Here is a 26357-nt window from a genome sequence, read left to right on the forward strand (position 1 = left end):
TGCTACTCTTAAAAGATGCACAAATGAAAACATTCTTCTGAAATGAAAAGATTTTTCTGAAAAAAAGGTTTGTCCGAAATGAACAGCTACTTCTGAAATAAAGATATTTCATGAATGAAAAGGATTTTCTGAAATAAAAAGGTCTGTTCTGAAAAGAAAAGGTTTTTCTAAAATAAAAAGATTCTAAAAGAAAAAACTTCTGAAGTGAAAAGATTCTTCTGAAATAAAGTCCTGAACTAAAAGCATATGGATTAAAGAGATCTTTTTGAAGTGACAAGGTTCTTATGTTGAAAAGATTTACATCAAGAAGTTTTTACGAGAAACAATACTTCATTAAAAGATGAATCTAAAAGCCATTCTTTTAAATAACTATAAATATCTCAAACGTTGAGCAAGATACAGCTATCGAAAAGATTATGGCAATTATATCATGTTTGCTACAAAAATTGAGAATTTGATGATCTTTAAATTGTTTTTGGTTTTAGTTTGTCTGTTTCTTTTGAGAAAACTTCCAAAATGTGAATAATTTCTTGGCATAAACTTTATCAAGAATTTTATAACTAAGTTATTGGCTCTCCAATGAATGTTTGCCCGTAATAATTTAATTCTTTTATTTTATTATATATATTATAATTGTTATTATCATTTAACTCTTTACTTTTATACTTATTTTTAATTTCATTTTTAATTTCATTTTTACTTTATTTTTAATATTTTCATAACTGTCATTTGTGCCAGTAAAAATGAGTCCTCCTTTTTTTCTCATTAATTAATAATGAATAATTAATGAGTGGTGGGTATTTTTTGAATATTTGTTTTCTATCATGAAAGGTGTTTAGGTAAGTATTTACAAGTTCAATATCATCAATTAGACAAATTTATTTATTTATTTTTTTCTCATTAAAATTATTTTTAAAAAGTTGTTCAGAATTTTGCAGCATTTTAGTAGGTAGTTATTGTCTTAGTTTTATTTTGTTGTTATTAATGCAATTGTTTTAGGTATTTGATTTTGTTTTAATTTGTTTTGCTTTGATTTGGATTGTTTTGTGTCTTATGTTGCTCAAAGTCATTTTATGTTTTATTATTACATTTATTATGATGTTTGTAAATTTTTTGTTTTAATTTAGCCGGAAACCTCAAAGATGCAGTCAATAGTGGAGAAAACTGCTTTGTTTATCAGTAAGCAAGGTACACAAATGGAGATAGTTTTAAAAGCTAAACAATCTGGAAATGCTCAATTTGATTTTCTCAGTTTTGACAATTGGCTAAATCCATATTACAAGTTTATCTTGCAGAAAATCAAAAGTGGAGAGTATAAGTTATCAGAGGAAGAAAAAGATGGTGAGTTTTTTAAAATATTTTTAGTTGTATTTATGATGATGATGATGATGATCATGATCATGATCATGATCATGATCATGATGATCATGATGATGATGATCGTGATGATGATGATCATGATGATGATGATGATGATGATGATGATGATGATGATGATGATGATGATGATGATGATGATGATGATGATGATGATGATGATGATGATGATGACGACAATGATGATGATTATAAATTACTGTTATGTAGAGAAAGAAAAGAAGTTGTTAAAGGATGACTCTGATTCGAGTGATGAAAATAGTGATAATGAAACTGAGCTTCATCCGTTACTACAAGCTCATAGACGGCCTTTGAATAAAGTTGCAACTACTATTGCTTCAATTACTAACTATGTACCAAAATCAAAACCAACAGGAAAAATTGAGGATCTAGCTAAGATTTACATGAGTATGAAATATAGTTCAGAGAAAGAAGAAGAAAAGGACTTCAAAGATGAAGGTAAAGACAATACCAATGAGGATAAAAAGATCCTTGATAATAAACCAGAATCACAACCAATCCTTCCAATATCTGAAAACAATGCTTATCCTTTATATCCTTTGTATCCATCTGATTTGGTTCCTCAAAGTGAATTGCAATGCCCATCAATGCCACATATGATGAATAATGTTCCAATTAGTATGTTTTTATTGGTTTCTTTGACTTCTTTCTAACTTTTGAATATGATATTTAGTAATATAGAATAAGTTTTGGAATAATTTTTTAAATTTTAGTTCAATGGAATTTACAATTTTAAATAATTAAATATTTAAAAAAGCATTAAAGTTAGAATTTTTATTCAAGTTTTTCTTTTGTTTAAATGATATTGTTTTATTATCCTTATTATTTTTTAGTGCTTGACCCTTCCTCGTATCATTTCTATTCTGGACACAATATTGTTCAGCCACCTGTCCACAGTATTGTACAACCACCTGTTCAGAGTATTAACCCTCTTGTGCAACCACCTATAAATTATAGGTTTCAACAACCAAATTCATCTGCAGCTTCTCTGCAATCTGCTACTATATCTAAACCTCCACAGTTAATATGTGATTTGCTTGATAGATCTACTTCTATACGTTCTACTACTTCAGAGCTTTCAAAATCATCAGCAGTACTTAGACCGCCTGGACCATTGTTACCACCTCAAGTTATGCCATTGTATAAAACATCTCATTTAACCTCAGAAGATTCAGATGAAAGCTTACAACCTCCTGGTGTTGAACTAGAATCAAGTATTTAATTTATATTTATTTTTTGCTAAATTTAGCAAGAAATTTTAATTTATTTCCTTTTTAAGCTTTTATATATATATATATATATATATATATATATATATATATATATATATAACAGTCTTTTCCTTTCAGTAGGCGCTTTTGTGCCCTAGCTTTTTCTCGCTTGCTCACACAACTGCAAAAATAAAACAAAAAAGCGCTTTATTATGCGTTGGGCAAAAAAAGAATAATAAAAATTTTTTTTTATTTTTTAATAAGCGTTTTTTATTATAGTTTTTTTTTTGCTGTTTTTTTTTTTAATTATTTTATTTCTGTTTTATTTCTATTATTTTATTAATTTAAATAAAACATTATTTTTTTTAGGTTTTTGAAAATTTTAATTTTTATAAAATTTAAATAGCAAACTAATTTTTAAAATTTTGTACTCCAGCCTGAAAATAACCATCTGGCTAGCACTTTTTCCTGTGCTGGCATTAAATTTGAAGCAAAGAAAACTGATAAATATATAAATGGGTATTTAAATAAGCAGTGTGACATCATACTAAAATAGCCTGTTGCCAGGGGCTTCAGTATATACATTGATTATCTTATAGCTTACTGCAGCAACGGATTGCCACTACATCAGCTGAGGGTTTAGGCAGGGGCAATAATTGTTTTTTGTTCTCTGTTTTTTTCTTTATCTAAAAAAACCATATGTTATTAGTAAGCCATTGCTGATCTATATCCATATATGTATATATACATATATAGATATAGTTGCTGATCTCTCTCTATATATGTTTATATATATATATATATATATATATATATATATATATATATATATATATATATATATATATATATATATATATATATATATATATAGTAGATATAAATATATAGTGGATATGTATGTATATATATATATATATATATATATATATATATATATATATATATATATATATATATATATATATATATATATATATGAATACAGTGCTTTCAAAAAAAATAAGTGTAATAGGCGTCTTTTTTAAAACATCATAAAAACCCATCTATATTTGCTAAAGACTAAATTTCTTGTGAAAAATATTTTTTTTAAACTAACATGTCAATAACAAGTTCACTTTTTTTTAATAATTTGCTTTTATTAAAGTAATACAGAAAACATACCAAAAAATGTTGCAAAAAAAAAAAAATGGGTGCAAACTTTTTAATTAGTTTCCATTTTACTTTCTTCTCAACCCAACTGTTATTTATAATCATTTTGTTAATTTACATGATATTTTGACAATTTCCTATAAAAGATTGAATAAATTTACTTTAATCACATTTAAAGCCTTTTTAAATATTTTGATAAGAAATAATTCAGATTCTTTTAGACGTTTGGAGAAGTGGAAGCAAGTAATTTTTAGTGATGAAAGTAATTATGAAGTAATAAATAGAAAAAGCAAAGTTCTTGTTAAAAGATTTAAATTGGAAAAGTTCATCTATTAGGCTAGCAAGATGTATTTTTAATACATTGTTTCCAGTTTAGGATGTTGAATGCTGAATCTTCTTGACTCAATGCATGGGTTTTGCTTGTGTCTCTGTTTTTATGACTAGGCAACTCATTCTATAATCTCCTAATCAGGGTACAGCTCTAAAACTCAGTTTTATGGTTCTGAGGCCAGCTGGTAGTCAGGTTTCCTGAACTCTGTGGTAGCTCTCAGAGACGCTGATTCCATCAACAGCTGAAAAAGATCAAATTATTACCACTGCCATGTTGCGCATGGTGTCCCTGTTTGTACTTTTAGTGTGCATTGCTAAGACCACATTTGGAGCCCTTTGTTACGGCTTAGGGTTTATTAATAGTAATGAAGCAGTTGCTTGGGCTGTTAAACAGTGTACTGAGTACTATCTATGCTTTCAGTCATGTTCTTAACAAATTTAAAAAATGATTAAAGTACCAAAAACTATAAAACACAAAAAACCATCATCATCTCCAAGTTCTCTAAACCTATCATTCACTAATATTCTTGGTCTTTCGATGTAACTTTTCTTCTGTTGAGTCTTATCTCTTTCAAAGTTCACCAGACCTACTTGCTCTTTGTGAGACTAATTTGAGTTCAGCTGTCTTATCTTGTGATCTTAGTGTTGATGGTTATCTTCCTTTAATTTGTAAAGACTTAGATAGTTACATGTTTGGCCTGGGCATTTATATTAGTAAGAATTTACCCATTTGTCGGGAAACTAGGTTTGAATCCAGAGACTATTCTTTTATGTGCTTTCGTTTAGCACCACTTCACTCTATCATCTTTCTCTTTGTTCTATAGTGCTCTCCTTCATCTCAAGACTGCACTCTTTTTGATGTTATTTCTGATCATATTGACCAAACCCTCTCTATTAATCCATCAGCCAATATTATTGTTTTCGGTGACTTTAATGCTCATCATACTTAATGGCTTGGCTCTAGTATCAGTAACTCTGTAGGCGTTAAAGCTCACAACTTTTGCCTTTCTCAATCTCTAACTCTAATAGTCAACTTTCCAACTCGCTTTCCAGACAACCTGAATCATTTACCTACTCTACTTGACTTATGTCTTGTTTCTGATCCTAGTCAGTGCTCAGTTTCTCCACATTCACCCTTAGGTTCTTCTGATCACAGTTTGATCTCTCTAAAACTATTGTCTCATTCTTCTTCATAATCTTAATCCCCCTATCATTGTACCTCTTACTGCTGACTGGGACTCTTTCGTGATTTTCTTCTTGGTGGCCTATGGGTAGAAATCTTTCGTCTTCCTGTTAACAAATGTGCTTTTTACATAACTTCATGGATTCAGACAGGCATGGAATCTTTCATTCCCTCTCAAAAATTCCAGGTCAAGCCTCATTCTTCTCCATGGTTTTCCTCACATTGTGCTGCTGCAATTGCCATTCGTTACTTCCATATCTATCCGCAAAACAATTCTGCAGAATACAGGCATCTGTTTATTATTGCTAAAAACCATTGTAAAAAGGTTTTGTCTAACGCCAAAGCCCGCTATTCTTAGGTTATGAAGTCTAGTATTTCATCTCAAAAATTAGGCTCTCGTGACTTCTGGAGAATCTTTAATAATATCAATAATAAGGACAAATCTATAATTCCACCTCTCTTGTATGGTTCAGACTTTGTCACCTCACCTAAAGACAAAGCTGAATTGTTTGCTAAAAACTTTTCATCAATATCATCTCTTGATTCCACTAGTTGCTTTCTACCTGATATTGCCAACAAACAGTCCATTGCTTGACATTCATATCACTCCAGCATCTGTATCTAAAGTGATTTCCTGCCTAGACTCTTCTACAGCTTGTGGCCCAGACAACATACCTGTTATTGTCTTGCAGAAGTGTTCTCCGGAGCTGTCGTCTATACTCTCAAAACTATTCAACAAGTGCTTATCAGAGTCTTGCTTTCCAGCCTGCTGGAAAGCGGCATCTGTTATCCCTATCTTCAAAAATTCTGGAGAGCGATCGGATTCGTCTAACTACCGTCTTATTAGTCTTCATCCTATCATAAGCAAGGTTTTTTAATCTTTAAATAAGAAACACAATCTCTTATCTTGAATCTAATAATTTACTTTCTGATCATCAATATGTACTTTGATCTTCTTGTTCTACAGCTGATTTGCTAACAGTAAAAACTGATTTTGCTAGCAATAATAACTGGTTTTATCATGCATTAGATAAAGGTGGAGAGGTTAAGGCCATTTGATATTTCTGAAGCTTTTGACAAAGTTTGGCTTGGTGGTCTTCTCTTTAAGCTTTCTTCTTATAGTGTATCTGGTAACATCTTTAAGATTATTGAATTCTTCCTTTCCAATCGTAGTATAAAAGTTGTCCTCGATGAATAGCACTCTTATTCTGTAACTTCAAGGGTTCCTTAAGGGTCACTCAATGGCCCTATACTCTTTTTAATTTACATTAACAATCTTCCAGATGTTCTCACATCTAAGATGGCATTGTTCGCTGATGATACTACCATTTATTTTTGTCATGATAAGAAGCCAACACTCTCAGATCGCTTGGAGGGGGCACTTGAGCTTAAAAAGGATCTCACTTCTGGTGAACTTTAATTCAGACAAGGCTGGTGAACTTTAATTCAGATAAAACTCAATTTTTTTCAGTCAATTGTTATTGCAATAATTTTGATCTTCCTATATTTATGAATGGTAATGTACTCGATGAGTCATCTATCCTTCATATACTAGGATTAACTCTTACTTCTGATCTTTCTTGGAAGCCATATATCAAATCCGTTGCAAAATTAGCATCTGCTAAGGTTGCATTTCTTTATCGAGCTTGACACATTCTTACTTCGGATTCTATTCTCTATCTCTATAAATCTCAAATCCAGCCTTGTATGGAATACTGTTTCCATAACTGCAGCAGATCTTCTAATGATGCCCTTTTAGACAAGGTGCAAAAGCGGATTGTAAACATAGTTGGACCTGCTTTTTCAGCCAACCTCCAACCATTATCACATCGTTGTAATGTTGCTTCTCTTTCTCTTTTCTACAAATACTATAATGGGCACTGCTCTAAAGAGCTAGCGTCTTTTGTGCCATCTACTAAAATTCATTCTCATGTTACATGTTATTCAATTAAGTCTCATCCTTTTTCTGTGACTGTTCCTAAGTGCTCTAAAAACTCTTATTCTTCTAGTTTTTTTCCTCAAACATCATTTCTTTTAAATTCCCTTCCTCCATCTTGCTTTCCTGATTCATGTAATTTGCAATCTTTTAAGTTATTTGTCAATCGTTATCTTGGTCTACAATCTTCATCTTTTCTCTTCCAGAAACTTCCAACTCTAATTTGTGGCTGCTTGCAGCCTTGTTTGAAGCGAAGATGTTTTTAAAAAAAAAAAGACGGTATAGTAATTCCTTTTTTCTTCCAAGGTTGCAAGGTGGCTGCTGGAGTTTTGGTATTTAAGGTTGTTTTAATTTTAACAGAGTAGGTGTGTGTAACATTTATACACATTATATATGGTTTTATGAGTGGATATGCTGATTGATTGAAACAAACAATGGAAATTTCAACAAGATTTGATGCCTGTCTACTACACAGCTTGTACAGTAAAAACATGGATGAAAGAAAACAAAGTAGATTTATTGTCATGGCCAGCTTGATCACCAGATTTGAATCCAATTGAATCTGTTTGGGTTTGGATGGACAAAGAATTAGTTAAGGTACAAATAAGATGTATATATATATATATATATATATATATATATATATATATATATATATATATATATATATATATATATATATATATATATATGTATATATATATATATATATATATATATATATATATATATATATATATATATATATATATATATATATATATATATATATATATATATATATATATAAATAAAACCTTAAGCAAGAATTAGATACCATTTGGAGAAGAGTTCCAAACAAAGTTTGCAACAATCTTGTTAAATCAATTCCAAAAAGATGTATTGCTTACAAAAAAGCTTGTGGGGGATATTTTAAATACCATGTGTACCCGTATGAAGTAAGTTTTTTTTTGTGTGTGAAAATGAAACACTAGTTTGAAATAGTAAAATAAAAAACTAGTTTGAAAAGTAAAAAAAAAATTATTTTAAGTATTGATCATTGCTTTCTACCTATTTTGACCTCCTTTGTTTCTACCTATTTTGACCTCCTTTCTGGCAGTTTGTGGATACCACGCCAATAGAAATGTTTGTCTTTCGAAGCAAACTAATCAGACACCCAAACTTTGACTTTTCTGTAGGAATCAAAATGCATGTCCGATTGATGAAATTAAATGGTAGTCAGAAAAGGCCAGGTCCTGTTGAATATCCTGGTTCACTGAACTGGTGCATAATCACTATTGTGTAATGAAATTACTTTGCTGTATCTTCTGGCCCAATCCCGGTTGTTTTTTGATTAATACATGATTAAATTGATAATTTTTTGTATGAAGCAATTATTATTAACAGTTTCACTAGGTTTTAGAAGCTCATGATACGCCACACCCCTCTAATCAAACCCAGATCATTGCCTTCTTCATTGACCATTCGATACGACTCTGCAGCACTTTTCTTCAAATGAAAACAAAAAATTAATGCTTTTTGTAAATTATCACTTTCCAATAAAAAATTTTATATTTTTAATTTGATAAAAAAGTATGTTATTTGTTTAATGATTTGTATCTTAATGCTTAAGTCAAACCAGTGCACCTGGTTTAAATGTTATTTTTGTTGCATTAACTTTTTATATTTCAGTTTTTTTATTGATATTTTTTGCAATTATGTTCAATAATGTTTTTATATACAGTTTTATGTTATAGTATATCATCCAAGATGTAAGATTTGTTTAAAAACGATTATTCTCGCTACATAATTTTTATGTGTTGATTTTTGTATGATTTGTATGATTTTTGAAAATACTGTATACAATTACACAGTGTTGAACCATGCATTAGTTTGGACAGTACTGTTTTTGTAAATTAAGTTGTAAAGAATGACTTAAAATGAATGACTTGAATTATTTTAAATGCTCTTATTTGTTAACTCCTAATTTTTCATTTAAAAAATAGTTATTAGCGGTGTCCAGTTCCTTTGTGTTGTCCTAATGTCAAGTTGAGTTAATGGTTTACATTTATTTTTAGGAGGTAATTTAATTGTTCTTTTTTTTTACTGTTTCAAAAGCAATTGATGATTAAAAACCCACACTCAACTTTACCAATATGTAGTCTGATCAATAAAGATAGTTTAAAATGATTTTTTTATTGAAGAAGATTTCTATTTTTGCAAAGATTATCATAAACCTCTGTTAAAGAAACTATATGTTCTTCTATGTTAAAGAAACTATATGCTCTTCTATGTTAAAGAAACTATATGCTCTTCTATGTTAAAAAAACAATATGCTCTTCTATGTTAAAAAAACAATATGCTCTTCTATGTTAAAGAAACTATATGCTCTTCTATGTTAAAAAAACAATATGCTCTTCTATGTTAAAGAAACTATATGCTCTTCTATGTTAAAAAAACAATATGCTCTTCTATGTTAAAAAAACAATATGCTCCTCTATGTTAAAGAAACTATATGCTCTTCTATGTTAAAAAAACAATATGCTCTTCTATGTTAAAGAAACTATATGCTCTTCTTGCTATGTATCTTTTCGCTCTGCAACTTGCCAGATTTAACTTTATTACAACTCTGTTTCTTTTTTCTGTTAGTAATTCCACCACCTTTTTAAAGTGCCAAGACAAGTTATGTTCATTTTGTAAATGAACATTAGAAAATAAGTTTTGAGTTTATTAAAATTACCAAAAAATTTATTTATTGAGATATTAACAAAAAACATTTGTTTTGCCATTGTACTTCTGGTTGAGGGTAATATTAATTTCATGAATCTGCATAGTTTTTTTTGTTGTAAAAATATCTGGTTTGAGTAATAAATGTATTTTCAGCATTTTTTTATACAGTTTAAATAAAAACACAATTAGATGGGGTTTCCCCTTTTAAAATCTGACAGTTCTTATAGTTTGTTTTCTTGATGGGATTAGTTTAGTTGTGCAACTTTTTCCAATATCACCATTTCACCTAATAAATCAATATCACCCTTTCAAATTGGTGACCAAACCAGTACCACAAACTTCAATAGTGGTTGCACAAAATATTCATAAATTGATTTCAGCAGTCTAATATCTAAATTAAAAAAACATTTTCTAATTCTACTTAACATTTAATTGGCTTCACCTACACATCTTTTTACATGATTTTTTTGAAGATTTCTTTCAGATTTAGATCTCCAAGGTCTGTTATGTTTAACTTTTATTCATTGATATATACATGGTGATTTTTCGTTATTCCAATCATAGTGCATGACCATTTAGAACATTTAGAATTAATTAATTTCACAAGCCATTCTTTAATCTAAAACTAAATCAATATCTGGTTGCAAAGATTTAATGAAGTTTTGATGCAACAGAAAGCATTTCATTCTATATTTTGGTGTCATCTGTATACAGTTTGGGTAATAAATGGCACGTACAAGAATGGTCCAATTACTGATATCTGTGACACTAGTGATTTCTACTCAAAAAGAATATTTGATTTTTTTAAATTTTTTTTATTTAATGCATGTCAGTGTATTTTTCAAAAGTGGTGTTTTATTTCAAAATCAAAAAAATTAATCAAAAACGTTAATCAAAAAAAAAAATATAACATCAAAATATAATGAAACAAATTAAAAACTAAACTTTTGAAAGCCATTAGTTTATTGTGTAAACTAAAGTTTCTTAATGTGCACAGTAATGACTAGATGGAAGTAAAACGGTGCTGGTAGTGCTGTTTTCAATATGAATTTATCTCCAGTTTAATGATTTGCAGGGCTACGTTTGTTGGATGTTATTCTTTTATACTGTGGATTTTTCTTTGGGCCGGTTTGTTTAATAAAACCTAATAGATAAAATAAGTTGACCTGATTGAAAGAGGTTGAAAGAATTTTTATTTAAAAATAAAAAAATAAAATTAAAAAAGCATTAGTTACAAATAAAATATAGTGAAAATATTTGCTAAAAAATATAATCTTTTTTTACTAAAAAGCTGAAAGTAAACTTTTTAATTTGAACTTAATAGTTCATTAAACTAAAGATTAACAGGTCTGTTTCGAAATAAATCTTGTCTTTTGCTATATTTTATTTTCTACTTTTTAATCTTTAAAATGAGTTACAGTATTTAACAATGCGAGTTATTGTTATGTGGCATTGTTATTGTTATTTTGCAATATTATTTTTAAACAATATTGAGATGACAAAGAAATAAGACTATAGTTGTGATTAAATTCCCTGGTAGCAAGTAACATTGGTGCAATATTGGTACAATGTTTATCTCAATGTTGGCTAAATGTTATTAAAAATATTGCACTAGTATAAAATATCTACATTTTGATATATGAATCAGTAAATGTTAAAAGGGTGGAAGTTCAACAATGTAAACTTTCGGGAAACTAAAAAAAAAACTTTGTTAATGGTAGAGTAATTTTTTTTTTTGGAGGGAATGTTTTTCACCTTAAAAACAAACATATGCTTGTAATATAAAACAAACCAAGCATATATTTTTTTCACCTTAAAAGCAAACATATGTTTTTTTTATATTTATTTTTAAAGAACCTATAAATTAATTAACACTGTGGACTTCAGCTCTTTTAACATTTAACAAATAATTACTGCTTATTTTATTATGATTTTAATTTTGGGCTATAGAAAGTAATGTCATAAACTGCAATCAATCTTAACAAAGCATATATTTATGAATTGTTTATAAATTTCAACAAAAAATATAAGGAAAAAAAGGCTTATTGCAGAAATTATATTAACTATGCCTAATCATTTTCAGCAATATCTTCTGCTTACGCCATTGTTGCTTTCAGCTGTAGGCCATTGCAGTAGTTCATCATAAAAATCAATATGATCATGTGGGATATACTTAATACACTTTCTTAAGTCATTCAATCTAGCAGGTTATATTGAAACCTTTCCGTTTGAATAAATAAGCTGTTCTGGCAGATTCACACTTTCTTGAGTATTTTTTCTCATCTTAAAAGTATGTTTGACCTATGGTGTCACAATCATATTGAAAAATGGTGAAATTTGCTTATTGCAAACTGAGTTTGTTGGTTTCTGGGTTTACTCATTGTTTCGATTGAGGCAGTGTTTCTTTAGAGTGGACTACTTTTTAATATAATTTTGATTTATTTATTGAATGCTGTACACTCTGTCATGACTTCTTAACTCTCTTTTTATGATTAAAAAGTCATGGTCACAGGGCGAAAAGCTGTGCCCTCATATATGGAAAAACGTAGTGCAAAAGAAAGGAGCAAGTTTCATTTGGAGACTTTCTAGTCTGCCCCTTGTGATAAAAGTAGAATGTTGCAAAGTCTCTCTTTACATTATGAATAGAAAAACACTCATCATTAACTGCCTTAGGTAAAATAGCTCTTGCACAGGTATTTGGGCAGTGGATGTTTTGCATAAGATCCACTGCTAGGAACAAAATATTTACATTTTTTTTTTCCTTCCATCATGTACATTTTGTTTTATGGCTTAGTAAAGTTTTTTTGTGCGTCTGTTATGTACTACCAATTCAGCTACTGCCGTTTGCTTAGCAATATCATTAAGGAGAGGTGATTTTAACTTCAGCATTAACTCTTTGCATGTGCAACAGATGTCTACTTGATAGAAAACAGGTGAAAAAAAATTTTTTCATATCTAAATTAAATTAATTTTAATAAACTCAAACATTTGATGCTAGTATTATAATCAATTAACAATTTTCTATATGCTTTCGGTTATTGAATTAAAAGTAGGAGATCAGTTAATTTTATGTGCATATATCAACTGATAAAGATTGAACTCCATTACACACTTATTAAAGTTAAGTTTAAGCTTTGAGACAGTCAAACATTTAAATTGTTTAATGAAAAACTCTGCCAAGGTAAAGGTAACAAAAAGTACCTTACTTCATTGTAGTGGCTCAACAGCCTTGGGGAACTAGTTAAGTAGAATACTGCAACTAATTAATTTTAAATACAAAATTAGTAACTTGAAGAATTGAGAAAATCGTTATTAGTTTGACAAAAATGTTTAAATATAAAATAATAATTATAAGAAAAATTTCCTATAATAAATATAAATCCATACTTTTAACATAAACTACTGAAACGTAAATAAAAGTGCTTGTGTCAGTAGTTATATTAGGACTGATAACTAAACTTTACTTTATTTTATTTCATGAATAGTTCATACATTATTTTTACGATCAAATCTTCACTCAAAAAATATCTTTCCTTACCGCCATAGTAGATCAGTTTTTTTGGAAAGGTGATTCATGTACCTTAGCTAGTATATTATGACTGGTAACTTAATTTGTGTGTTCAACAAGCAATCATTAACCTAGGTCTATAGGTCAACTATAAATTATAGAGCTTAAATCTGACTAATTATAGACAAATTATTACAATTTGGCATAGGCGTATTATTAAATTAAGAATTATTGTGTAATATCTCTCACCTGCATGGATCTCTGATAGACTTAGCATCAACTTTTTGTCCCCTGTGGTTTTTATATGCCATCTGGGTTTCTCTTTTTTTTTTTAGAAATTGTATGATCAGACTTGCTATCACTATCAACCATTTAAAAAAGCAGTAAATTAACTTAAATCACTATAAAAATGATCACATTGATAAATCAGCTTGATTGAACACACTGTTGTACAATCACAACAAAAAAATGAGATTATGTTTGATTTTAAAAAGCCACTTTTTTAACACAAAATGATAGAGCAATTTTTTAAATATACAAATTTGTAAAAAAGTCAATATTGTAAAATTGAACATTTACCAATTCATATATATAGCAAATATTGATTTACAATATTGCAGTGCATGTGATGAATAAAATCGCCCAACGCAATATTTCGTGCTTGTAATATAAAAACACATTATCAACAAGCGCAATTATGCACTTGGCATCAAGTCTTTGAGAGCGGTATTCAGAGTTAAGAATTAGTTGCCATGGGGCCATTCATAAATTATGTTCACAAGTATGGGGAGGGGGTCACTCAAAAGAAAATGAGTGCGTACATAGGAAAAGGGTGGACGATTTTTCGTTTGAATTTTTTTTCATGTGAAGTGCGGGAAATCAGACAAAAAAGCTTTGATTTTTTAGTTAATACATTTGTCTATCTACCAGAAAAAAATGTTACTGCAGCTTTAATATTAAATAAAAACAATGAAATCTCACCATTTACTAAAAGTTGACAACATAACATGATGTAACATAATTATTTCCTATCAGAGTTGAATTAACATGCTTGATTGCGGACATTCAAAAACATTTTTAAACAATTGTGGACGACAGAAATACTTTTAATTTAATTTAAAACAAATAATAGTTAAAAATAAAAAGATTAAGAATATTTCTTTTATTTACAAAAGATGTGTGAAAAATTAAAAACAATAATGCAAGAGAATCTTATGTTTTAGCAAAATCTTGTAGATTAAAACTTTTGATTTTTCAAAGTTCAATCAAGCTTTAATTTTTTAATTTAAATTTTCCATTCTATAGGGACGAAACGTTTTAAAAATAGTAAACATTCCATTCTATCTGTTAGCCGTAATGACTTCATAACTTTCCATTCATTGTTTTTACAAAACAGAAAACTGCATTCTGATTTAAATTGAATGCGCGATTTAATTATAATCAAGTGAATTATTTGTTATATAATTGATTATATACTTAATATATATATATATATATATATATATATATATATATATATATATATATATATATATATATATATATATATATATATATATATATATATATATATATATATATATATATATATATATATATATAATAAACTTATACTAACATAATATATATTAGTGTAAGTATATATATATACTTATACAAATATAATATATAAATAAATTATATACTGACGTATATTTTTAGAAATGCGTTTGTGAAAATAAAGTCGTTACACTTTTTCTTTTGTTGTTTGTGAGCATGCTCAAAAGTTTCAATTCAAAGTTATATAACAAATATATTTGTTATACATAATGTTTATTGACACTTTTTTTTATAACTTTTATTTTCGTTTAGCTTTAACTTTTTTAATAAATAGACTTTAATATAAGCTTAACCGATTCAAAGATATCAGTGATGAAGTTTTAATTTGATAAATTTTTTATGCTAGATATTTATTTATAAGATATTTATAAATATTACGCTAGGTATTTACTTTTTTAACATTTAACATTGGAATTTTAATTGAAGTGTTGCAAGTTTTGATATTTAATTACATGAACTTTTATGTAATTCAAAGTAAAATTAGTTAGTTAAGCAAAGTTTTTTGTCAAATGGACCCTAATAAACTGTACGAGTTGGCAAATGGTTCAACTTAAATAGGGTATGATTAAGCAGATAATATGATAAAGTTCAACTGGAATTTAAAAAAAAAAACATGTTGAATTTATAGCTTTCAAATAAAAAAAATAAATCATTTTTAATTTGAACTTATGCTGCATAAATTTAAATTAAAGAGCACCACGTTTAAATTATGCGTGATGTGTTTTATTACAAATATAACTTCTTTATTTAACAATATGCAAACTCTACTGTTTAAACATATTTTGGCTTCAGCAAAAAATTTTTACTCAAAATATTTTCTTTAAAATCAACTTATAATTTTCTCCCTCACAAGTTTTTCAGACGAGTGCGGTTTTTTACTCTCGTAACGAAACTAGCGAGCACTATTTGTCGTTCCCATAAGGTCATTTACGGGCGTGTTTCACGTGTGCAGAGCGATTGCTCCCGTTTTATCACAAGGCCTGATATTGGCTATAAGTAAACTGCAATATAATACCAACATATTTTATTTTCGCAATCAATAAAAAAACATCAAAATAAAAAAAAAAATACCACCTTTGCGGGGTAACTGAACTCACAACCCCGTTAGCAGCGCCTCAAAATTAGACATCCATTACATCCACAAAATTAAAAGGATTTAAACATTTAAATCATTTAATTTTTTAATAAATGTGCAAATAATGAATTTCTTAGAAATAAAACATTAAAGTTTACAAAAATAAATTAGGAGGACTTGAACCTCCAACACTATCACCTGCACCTCAAAAAAAGAGTGTTATTACATTCATAGCACTACGCAAATATAATGATAACAAATAAAAATCAAATTTGTAGATTACTTACTTTAAGTTACTTGATAAAAAGTTTTGGTCAAGTGAAAGAAAAGATTATAAAAACATAATAGAACATATAAAATCAAATGAATTAAAAATAAAAAAATATATTATAAAAACATAATCAAACAAAAAAATAAAAAACTTGTTTGTTTGTTACGTTTTTTATATAGATAGCCGAATAGTTATGATACTAGTTGCAGTAATTTTAATAAAATTTGCTTTTTTGTGAACCAAAACATATTTTAAGAACCACCAATATTTTATTAATTCATAAATACATGTATTTTACATTTGAAATAAATTTATATATTATTGGTTTATAATAGGCATAAATACATTGAATGGCTATTATTTAGTTATATTTAGCTTAAATAGATTGAATGACTATTATTTAATTATATTAATGACTATAAGGATCGACAAAGTTGAGTATTTTTGTTGGGACAGTGTGGGTTTTTGTGGGACAGTGTTTAGTTATAAATATAATCTGAAAAAGGACTAGTAAATTATTACATTATCAATTACTAATGAGATGATGCCTTGCCAAAAAGATTTTATTTTGTTAATTTTCAGTTGCATGGTACCTAGTGCAGTTTGCAGTTTGCATTTTACCTAGTTCCTTAAAATTCTTGCTGTATTCTTATGTTTATAAATTTTTTTTCTTCCTAATTTATAAATGTAATTTATACATTCTCTTCAATGTAAATACCACATGAGAATGTGACTTTGGAGACACGTGAAACCAAAACAGGAGGTGTTAAAGTCGCTAATTGAATAATGGTTGAATAAAGCAGTTGCACAGAGAAGGAACTTGCAGAGAAGTATGTTAAGCAGAGTACTACCATAGATTAGGTGGAGTTTGAACTATTTTCTTCTTGCAATCAGGCTTCTACTGTTGCACCACTTTTTATAAAAATGATATTAAATGCTCACAGTTAATGCACACATTATACATTTTTGTTTGATTTTTCTTTTTAATATAGTTGGTTTCTTTTGCTAAAAATGGTTTACTTTAGTTTAGGTTTTTTATGCTATTTAAAAAATGTATTTTTATCATACATGTATTTTAATCCTAAAATATCTTGAATACTTTATTTTGATATTTTAATATGTAACAAAAATTAATATTTTAAATAATATTTTAATATTTATTTTAAAATATATATTTATATACAGAGAAATGAAAAATTATATATAAAAATATTTATATATATGCTAAAGATGTTTGCATTTTTTAAGATTTTTTATTACTTTTATATTTATCGTTTGCATTTAGGCAAAGAATTCAATTCAAATCTTCCACCTCCTCCGCCATTGCCACCACCACCAACAATAGAAGTAATAAAAAAGAAAGTTATAAGTAACATTCAGCCCACAGAAAATGTTTGTGCTGCAAAAACTCTAACAGTGGAAAATAGTTTAAAAGGTCAAAAAAACCTAACCACAGACGATTTACATGTAAGAGAAAACTCTGAAAATGAAAATACTTTTTGTGAAAGTGAACCAGTTAACTTGGACAGCAAATTATTATCTAATAATGATCGCTACAAGCCATCTTCTTTACTTTCAAAAATTTTAAACAGTAGAGGTGTCAGTTCATCTTTATTTTTAGATAGATTATATCATGGTGAGAGCAACATAGATAATTTTAATGATGGAAGTCAAGAACGGACTTATAATTTACATCCTGATTTTAGTTTTTTTGAAACCAATAATATTTCTGCAAAAAAACAAAAAAAAAATGAACAAAAAGACAGTATAGAAACTATGTTTAACTCTGATAATGACTCATTAAATTATAAAAAAGAAAATTCTTTATTGCAATCAGCATATAGAAGAAATGATTCACTAGATAGATATTCTGCAAATGATATTTATTCAAATAGTACTTTACCGTTAATGACACATCCATATATTCCGCCTCAATCATTAAATTCTTCTATCAATGCTGTTCCTTTTATACCTGAACCCAGTAACTCTCAAATATTAAATGCATATGTCCCATCCACCGATATATCAAAAACAATAAATACATTAACAGATAAATCATTAAACCAGCATGCAACTATGCAAAATAATTTAGACCCACTTCAGAGGCAACCCGAAGAAAATTATAATTTTCAACTTTATTCCTCTCAAAGTCTATATGCTGATGTTATTATACCACCACCAGATCTTCAACCTGTTATTGACCGTCTTGCATTATATGTAGTAAAAAATGGTGATGAGTTTGAAGAAGGAATTAAACTCAAAGAAGACCCTCGATTTGATTTTTTAAATAGCTGGAATATGTATAATAAATATTATACTCAACAAAAGTTTTTAATGAAAGTTGAAATTCAAAAACAAAAAGAAGAAGGTAAATGATTATTTTGATATTATTGATTTTATTATGAATTATTTATATATTATTATTTTTTCAACAGTGTTTGTTTTAATATTATTTTTTTGTTTTTTAAATCAAAAGTTAAAAATATCAGCTCTAAAACTACTTATGGTTCCACATTTTTACATAAAACTTTAAACCGTTTCATATTTTTACATAAAACTTTAAACCGTTTCATATTTTTACATAAAACTTTAAACCGTTTCATATTTTTACATAAAACATTAAACCACTTTATACCATTTCATGTTTTTACATAAAACTTTAAACCATTTCATATTTTTAGTCAATGTGCAAATAAATATCTAAATTTTTGTTTTAAAAACTTTTGGAAAATTTTCAAAGTATCAACAACAAAAAAGCCAACAAAAAATTTTTCTCATGACATTCAGATATTGCCTGTTTGTTTAGATGAAGAACGAAAAAGGAATATGAAGGTTAGTTTTGGCTTGAAAACAAAATCAAAAGCAGTATCTAAAAAAGCTTCTAAAGTTCAGGCAACTGCAATTTTTAATCAAAATGAAGAAGAAGAAGAAGAGGAATCACTAAAAACTGATGGATTTAAACCTAACAAAGGTATTTTACTAAAATCAAAAATTATATTTTGATAAAACTTTTAAAATAAGATTTAAAAAAAACAACCTTAAAACCATTAAACGAATAAAAAACATAAAGTCTGTAAATAAAAATTTTAAAACTCTTGATTATTTAGTTTATATATATATATATATATATATATATATATATATATATATATATATATATATATATATATATATATATATATATATATATATATATATATATATGTATATATATATATATATATATATATATATATATATATACATATATATATATATATATAATAAAATGTATATATATCTAATAAAATGTATATATATAAATATATATTTAAAAAAATGTAAATAAATAATGTAAATATATATATTATATATATATATATATATATATTATATATATATATATATATATATATATATATATATATATATATATATATATATATATATATATATATATATATATATATATATATATATATATATATATGTATGTATACTTTTAGATAAAGAGAATGAGATGAGACGGAAACAGGAGACACATGATTGCAGTAGTAGTAGTCTTAACTTACATCGAACTAGTAAATCAACTCCACAACAAATTGCTCAAGCAAAGCGTTTTACACAAGCAGCAAACTTAAGAGGTTTTTATAGTTTAATATTTTTATTTAGCTTTTATAAATGTTTTTGAAAAATGTTTAAGCTTTTATAAAATAAGATTTTCTGTTGATTGGTTTGGTTTTTCTTTTAAAATGAGATTTTTATTACTAAAATTTATAACTATAGCATGATTAGTAACAAATAATATTGTACAAATTATATCGGGGAGACTGAGGACACAAGGAGACAGCAGACACTTAGAAATCTTATACCCTGTTAAAATTGAAATAAGGTTGTCTATGGTTGATATGTTGGTAGATATACCCTATTTGTTTTAAAACAGTTGGTTGACAGTTTTCCACGAAATAACAGGTTTTGACGTGAAAAATATTTTTTGGTTCTTTGATCTAAAATTTTTGATTATGAACTCTGATTTGATGCACTTTTTTCAGAACAAAGGGTTACCTGCTGATTTTTTGGAATGTATATTTATAATCATTAAATGAACATGTAATAACTCCCTTGATTTTTTCAATACGCCTTATGGGAGAATTTGGATACTGCCCTAAGTTTCCTACCAAGCTAATATAAATATTGCTGCATAGCAATTTCTTGTAAACAATTGTTAAACTTTTGTAAATTTTTATTTGCAAAACTATTAATGAAGAGTAGATCTATAATAGCCACAAATACCTTGTAAAAGAGACACTTGTGGCTGCAAAAAAAAAAAAAAAAATACAAGAATGGTGAAGAAGCTTACATAAAAGACAATCAAGAAGAAGACTCTACAGGGAAACCTCTAAAAAACCAATACTTCAACAAACATCATCAGATGACCAACAAATTTCAATCAATAAGAGTATATGTAACTAGGATGACGATGGATTCAATGATAGCAATACTGATACTCTTGATGTGCCAGAAGAAGATTTATAATTGTAAAGGCCTGTGGATGTGGATTCAGCAAAAGATGTTAAAAAAGCTGAAGGTGGTTAAATTGGCCCATTTAGAGTTTAAAATGTCTCCCCAGTTTTTTTTTGTTTTTCTTTGAATGGGTAATCTTTAGATTAATTTTTGATTTATAAAAAAGTTATTCGTTCATTGCAATCCACGTCACAAATGGTGGAAATGTGATAATGACCCATGGGATTTTTAAATTATTTGGTGAACCACTTGTACGATTTTTTTTTCCAGAATTTTTTAAATGTTTAAAGCAAGTTTATCTCCTTTTCAAATATTACAGTGTAGTTTTGAAAATCCTGTTTGTACATAAAGAGAATATATTTGCAAATTAAAAAAAAAAAAAGTTTAGACGAGTGACTTAAAAATTGTAATGTTTTAATTAATTCGCTTGTAAAAAAGTATAAAGTTCATAGAAAAAACTGACAGTCATATAAAAAAATTGTGGAGTGAAAGTCACAGATTGTTCAAGATATTGAAAAAAAAAACAAGTGTTCCTAATTTGATAATCCAAGTCAAAAAAAGATATGGCTACAATATATACAAGGTATAGTCACAAACTCCTATTAAAAAATAATTTAAAGGAAAGTAAAAGTGCATTATAATGGATGATTAAACCTGCTGCAAACTCGACTGTTTGATGCTCCAAGACCAGCAATTTAATAGAGTTTTGAAAGCAAAAAAGCCTGGAGTTTTGCTAAAAGCAAAACCAAAAAGTTTGCCAAAAAACTTTCAATTTTGCAAGCCATCTGTTTGTGTGGTTTCAAAACTCAGCGATTTTTCACAAACGGAAACATGAACTCCAATGTTTATGTAAAAAAATGTTTAAAAAAGTGACATTTGCTAATTATTCGAAAGCATAATTATCCACTCATCTTTTGGCCTGATCTTGCAACTTACCATTACTCAAAAAGTGTAATGGAATTGCATCAACAAAATTGCGTTCATTTTGTCCCAAAAAATATTATTGCAGTCTTATCACAGAGCATCGCAAAATAGCATTTAATTAGGAAGTTTGTTCCCGCCTCTTTTCTCACCTAAGATGTCTAATTATTATTCACCCGAGTTTATGTTTCATTAAATTTAAATTTAATGAAACATAAACTCGGTTTTAGTTTTATGCTTTAATTAATCCTCCCGCTTGAAGCAATTCATTTTTCTAAAAAAAGGGTTAAAAATTGCTGGTGTCTAACGTATATGTATATTAGAGTTATGACTTTTTTTCAACCCCATGCTCCTGTACTGTAGTTTAATGAACTTTTACATTTTGACATAAAATCGATTTTTTGGCGGGGTTTTTAGGTAAAAGTTCATCAAACTACAGTACAGGAGGATGAGGTTGAAAAAGAGTCATAACCCTAATGTATATAGAAAGAGAGAGAGTGAGATGAAGATTGCTTGATAGATAGAAGTATAGATAATAAATCATTGATTTATATCGTAATACCTATGTATATTATGTAATGGTTTAGAAACACAGCAAAAAATGCAAGAAGAAAGGAAAAAAAAGGCTGCATCATTTGTTGTAAAGTTGAAAAACACCGACAAGTAAGTCTTTTTAGAAATGTTTTTAACCCTGGTTAAATTGGTATTAGAGTTAAACTGGGTTTAATTGCAACTAATTATTTTTAGTTAGGGTTAGTTGTGTTTAAAGAAAAATTAATTGGACTTGATTTAATATTTCGGAAATAACTGAAATGTAATGGAATGGAATGTTTATATCAGATGTAATGAAAAATCGACATTATTGTAGGAAATAAAATTGCTATGATATATTTAAATAACCTTCTTTCCTTTTTTTTTTTATAGTGTACCTGACGGTCCGCCAGCAAAAAGGGCTGATACCAAAAAGGTATTATAAGTTTTTTATGGTGTCACCTGATTTATTAAATGCTCTTTTTTTTCTTTACTGTTTTATATTTATTTTATGTATACTGTTTTATATTTATTTTATTTATGTAGGACGCTTTTTTCGAAGCCATAAATCAGGCATTTAAGGGTATTTAAATCTACTTCTTGAGAAACATTTAAATTATTGGAAGTTTTATGAAGTATCCTTTAAAGTGTAAATTTAGTAAATTTGTTGTAATTTTTCTGTTTGTATAAAATTTTATGGAGAAAATACAAAATATATTATTTTGCGTTTTTATCATTTTTACTGAATTAAAATTCATGATTCAAATTTACCTATTTGCAACTCTGTGTCAGGTCAAATATTTTATGTATTCTTTGATATTTCCTTTTTATAAAAAATTTTCCATCAGTGGAAAAAATTGCCGTCAATGTTTGAGACAAATAAAATGGCCTAAAAAACCAATAATAATCTTTTTTTACAAATCAAACAAGTCGTGCAAATTGTTGTTAAAATCTCGGAAATGTTTGTTGTTAAAATCTCGGAAATGTTTGTTGTTAAAATCTCGAAAATGTTTGTTGTTAAAATCTCGGAAATGTTTGTTGTTAAAATCTCGAAAATGTTTGTTGTTAAAATCTCGGAAATGTTTGTTGTTAAAATCTCGGAAATGTTTCTTGTTAAAATCTCGGAAATGTTTGTTGTTAAAATCTCGGAAATGTTTGTTGTTAAAATCTTGGAAATGTTTGTTGTTAAAATTTCGGAAATGTTGTTAAAATGTTGTTTCTAATTAAGACTAGTTAGTACCCTTTTAAAACTTTTCTTGTTATGAACACCATTATGTAGTTGCTGCCCCAATAAGGGATCATCCATAAATTACATGACACAATTTTTGACCCCTCCCTCGTCACAAAACCGTAACTCTTTAGGTAATAAGTCCTGTACATAGTCATAAAAAGTTTTTATATATATATAAAAGACGAAATTAGAGGGTATCGATTCCCGACATTTTTTTGAGGAAGCGGGAAATTTAAAAATAACTTCCCGGAAATAAATCCTTTCTTAAACAAATATATAAACACGAGACTAACTATTAATAAGAAAACAACATTCATTTTCAAAATGTTATTTTATTTCAAATTTCTATGTATATACAAAGTTTGTATATGAATGCACTTGGGTAAAGTGGTTTTAAAATTTTTTGATTCCTCTTTGGATTCTAAATTCTTGACAAGTCCTAATATTGTTGAAATTTTTTCAAAAGAAGGCGAATAATGTGCTGATTTTAAAAATAATATTTGTTTTTATTTAAAAATACAGGAATAAAAAAGAGTAACTTTTTTCTTTGAAAAACCCCGTTTTTAATAAAACTGGAATTTTAGATATATTTTTGCAACTATTTTTGTTACAAAAATTTTTTATTTAATAAAATTATTGTTTATAAAACATGCATTTTTTTCTGCTTTTTTTGAGTCCTAGGTTGATATGGTTCAGAAAAAAAAAAAATTTAATTATTAGGACCTGTCAAGAATTTAGAACCCAAAGTGGAACCTGAAGAGCTCATCAAAATTGGAAAATGTTTTTTTACTTTCTTCTTATAATTAATAGACATCGGTTCGCGTCTCAGGAATATTTACTTTCGATTTTTTTTTTTCTACGAAAATCGCTTTACCCAAGTGTGCATATTTAAAATTTGTAGTACATATATATAGAAAAATTAATTTTACTTGTACAAAAAAACTTTTCCAAAATAAAAATATTAAAGACCTAAAAAGCATTTCATCGTTTAAACAACAAACTAAAATGCATCTCCTTAATTCCTTACATATATATTATAGTTTACAGTATTTGTTTTCAGATTTTTTTGTATTTTTTCTTTTTATTTATTTTTTCTTTTTTTTCTTCTTATGAGTTTTAATTTTATGAAACTTTTTAGTTTTCTTTAAAAATTAAAGTGTTTTTTTATTTTTATTTCAATAGTGACTAAAGGGGCTCTATGAAAAGGTTGTGATGATAAACGCATCATCCTTACCTTCTTTGAGTCCCTGGCTGATTATAACAGTATATATATATATATATATATATATATATATATATATATATATATATATATATATATATATATATATATATATATATATATATATATATATATATATATATATATATATATATATATATATATATATATATTATAAATTAAAAAGATTAAAAACGTTTTTTATAAAGGTTTTTTATGTTTACAATGTTATTTATTTTATATGAAAAATTGTAATATTGTTTAATCAGCGAAATAAAAGTTAAATAAATAAAATAAATAACAAAACATATTTTGAACTTACTTAGTAAGGAAATAACTTTTTAAAGTTGTGAGGCAGTCTAGAGATGAGTCACTAAGTGATGATTTTCGTTTTGAGCAAAAATTAGACGACAATGAAACTACTCTCTCGCTTTCTATTGAGATTGGTTGTATGCAAGTTAAAGTATCAAGCAACTTTTTTAAATTATTTATATTATTTTCAGCCTTCTCATACATTTTAATTTTTTTTTTTTGAGGTTTTTGTTAGAATCTTTAGTAATATCACACTTTTTAGGTTTATATACTGCATTTATAGCTTTCGCCGATCTGCCTTTAATATTTGAAATTGTAAAGCAATTATTTTCTTTAGAGAATTCACTATCAATTCCAATATCAACATCTTTATTGAATAATCTATTAAATAAGTCTTTCGCATAACGAATAATTGCAGCTTTTGAAGATGAAGGTAGCTCAGGAGTAGCAGTTGAATGTAAATTGCGCGTTTGGAGGTATTAAATCACAAGATCTTGATTTCTTCGCTCTTTAACGCAAAGAGACCGGGCTAGTAACGTCTCCTCTGAAATTGCATCATTGTTGTTACGCAGGGAATCAAACAAAAAATTTAGTATTGCATCAGCTGTTAGCAAATTTGCATCACATGTTTACCTAATGCTCCTGAAACTATTTTGATTTGTTGAAGTTTACCTAATGCTTCTGCATTATGTAAACGTGATTCAAATTGGTTGAAGAGAGTTCGAAACATTTCTTAAAACTGAAACATAAATATTGTTAAATAGCTCTAGTTCTATAATATTTAATAGCTCTAGGAGTTCAACTTATTTAATGCTTTTTTTACTGCGTCCATCACTTTTAAAAATCAGTTAAATAGAGTTCAATTCTTTGCTCTGCATTTACATAGTCTTGGAATTTAAAATGGATTTTCTTTTAGGCGAATGTTTAAAAAACTTTACTGTTTGTATAATCATTTGTAAAGCCGCATTTATATGTGAAATATAAAAAAATGAAACATAGAAAATTCCCGGGAATTCCCGTTCGATTTTCATAGAAAGAAAGTAAATAAGTTAGAAAAAGGTACTCAAAAACACAGTTTTTGTAACAAGAGAAGGAGCGGGATACTTTGTGCACTCGCCCAACATATCCCTACCGGTCATAAAAAAATCTTTCATAACTTTTTTATTATTCAGATTTCAAAACTCGTTTTCAATTGTAGTAAACATTAACAGAAAAAAAAAGAATTAGTTAAATGAACCTTTAATTAATGATTCAAGGTCAACGAG

General features: G+C 27.4%; 1 protein-coding gene across 1 annotated transcript in view; it reads left to right on the forward strand.

Moving 5' to 3' along the window:
* LOC100210071 (uncharacterized) overlaps positions 1–23047 on the forward strand; it is a 45924-nt gene extending 22877 nt beyond the window's left edge. Inside the window, exons 5-13 of the mRNA XM_065807622.1 lie at positions 1128–1341; positions 1588–2016; positions 2232–2612; positions 17658–18740; positions 19179–19343; positions 19858–19995; positions 22384–22459; positions 22721–22763; positions 22874–23047. Of these exons, the coding sequence (XP_065663694.1) occupies positions 1128–1341; positions 1588–2016; positions 2232–2612; positions 17658–18740; positions 19179–19343; positions 19858–19995; positions 22384–22459; positions 22721–22763; positions 22874–22918 (2574 nt within the window). The 3' untranslated portion in view covers positions 22919–23047. The remainder of the gene's footprint in view (positions 1–1127; positions 1342–1587; positions 2017–2231; positions 2613–17657; positions 18741–19178; positions 19344–19857; positions 19996–22383; positions 22460–22720; positions 22764–22873) is intronic.
* Positions 23048–26357: the final 3310 nt, after the last annotated feature.

The sequence above is a fragment of the Hydra vulgaris genome, chromosome 10 (assembly GCF_038396675.1).
Source record: "Hydra vulgaris chromosome 10, alternate assembly HydraT2T_AEP".
NCBI lineage: Eukaryota > Metazoa > Cnidaria > Hydrozoa > Anthoathecata > Hydridae > Hydra > Hydra vulgaris.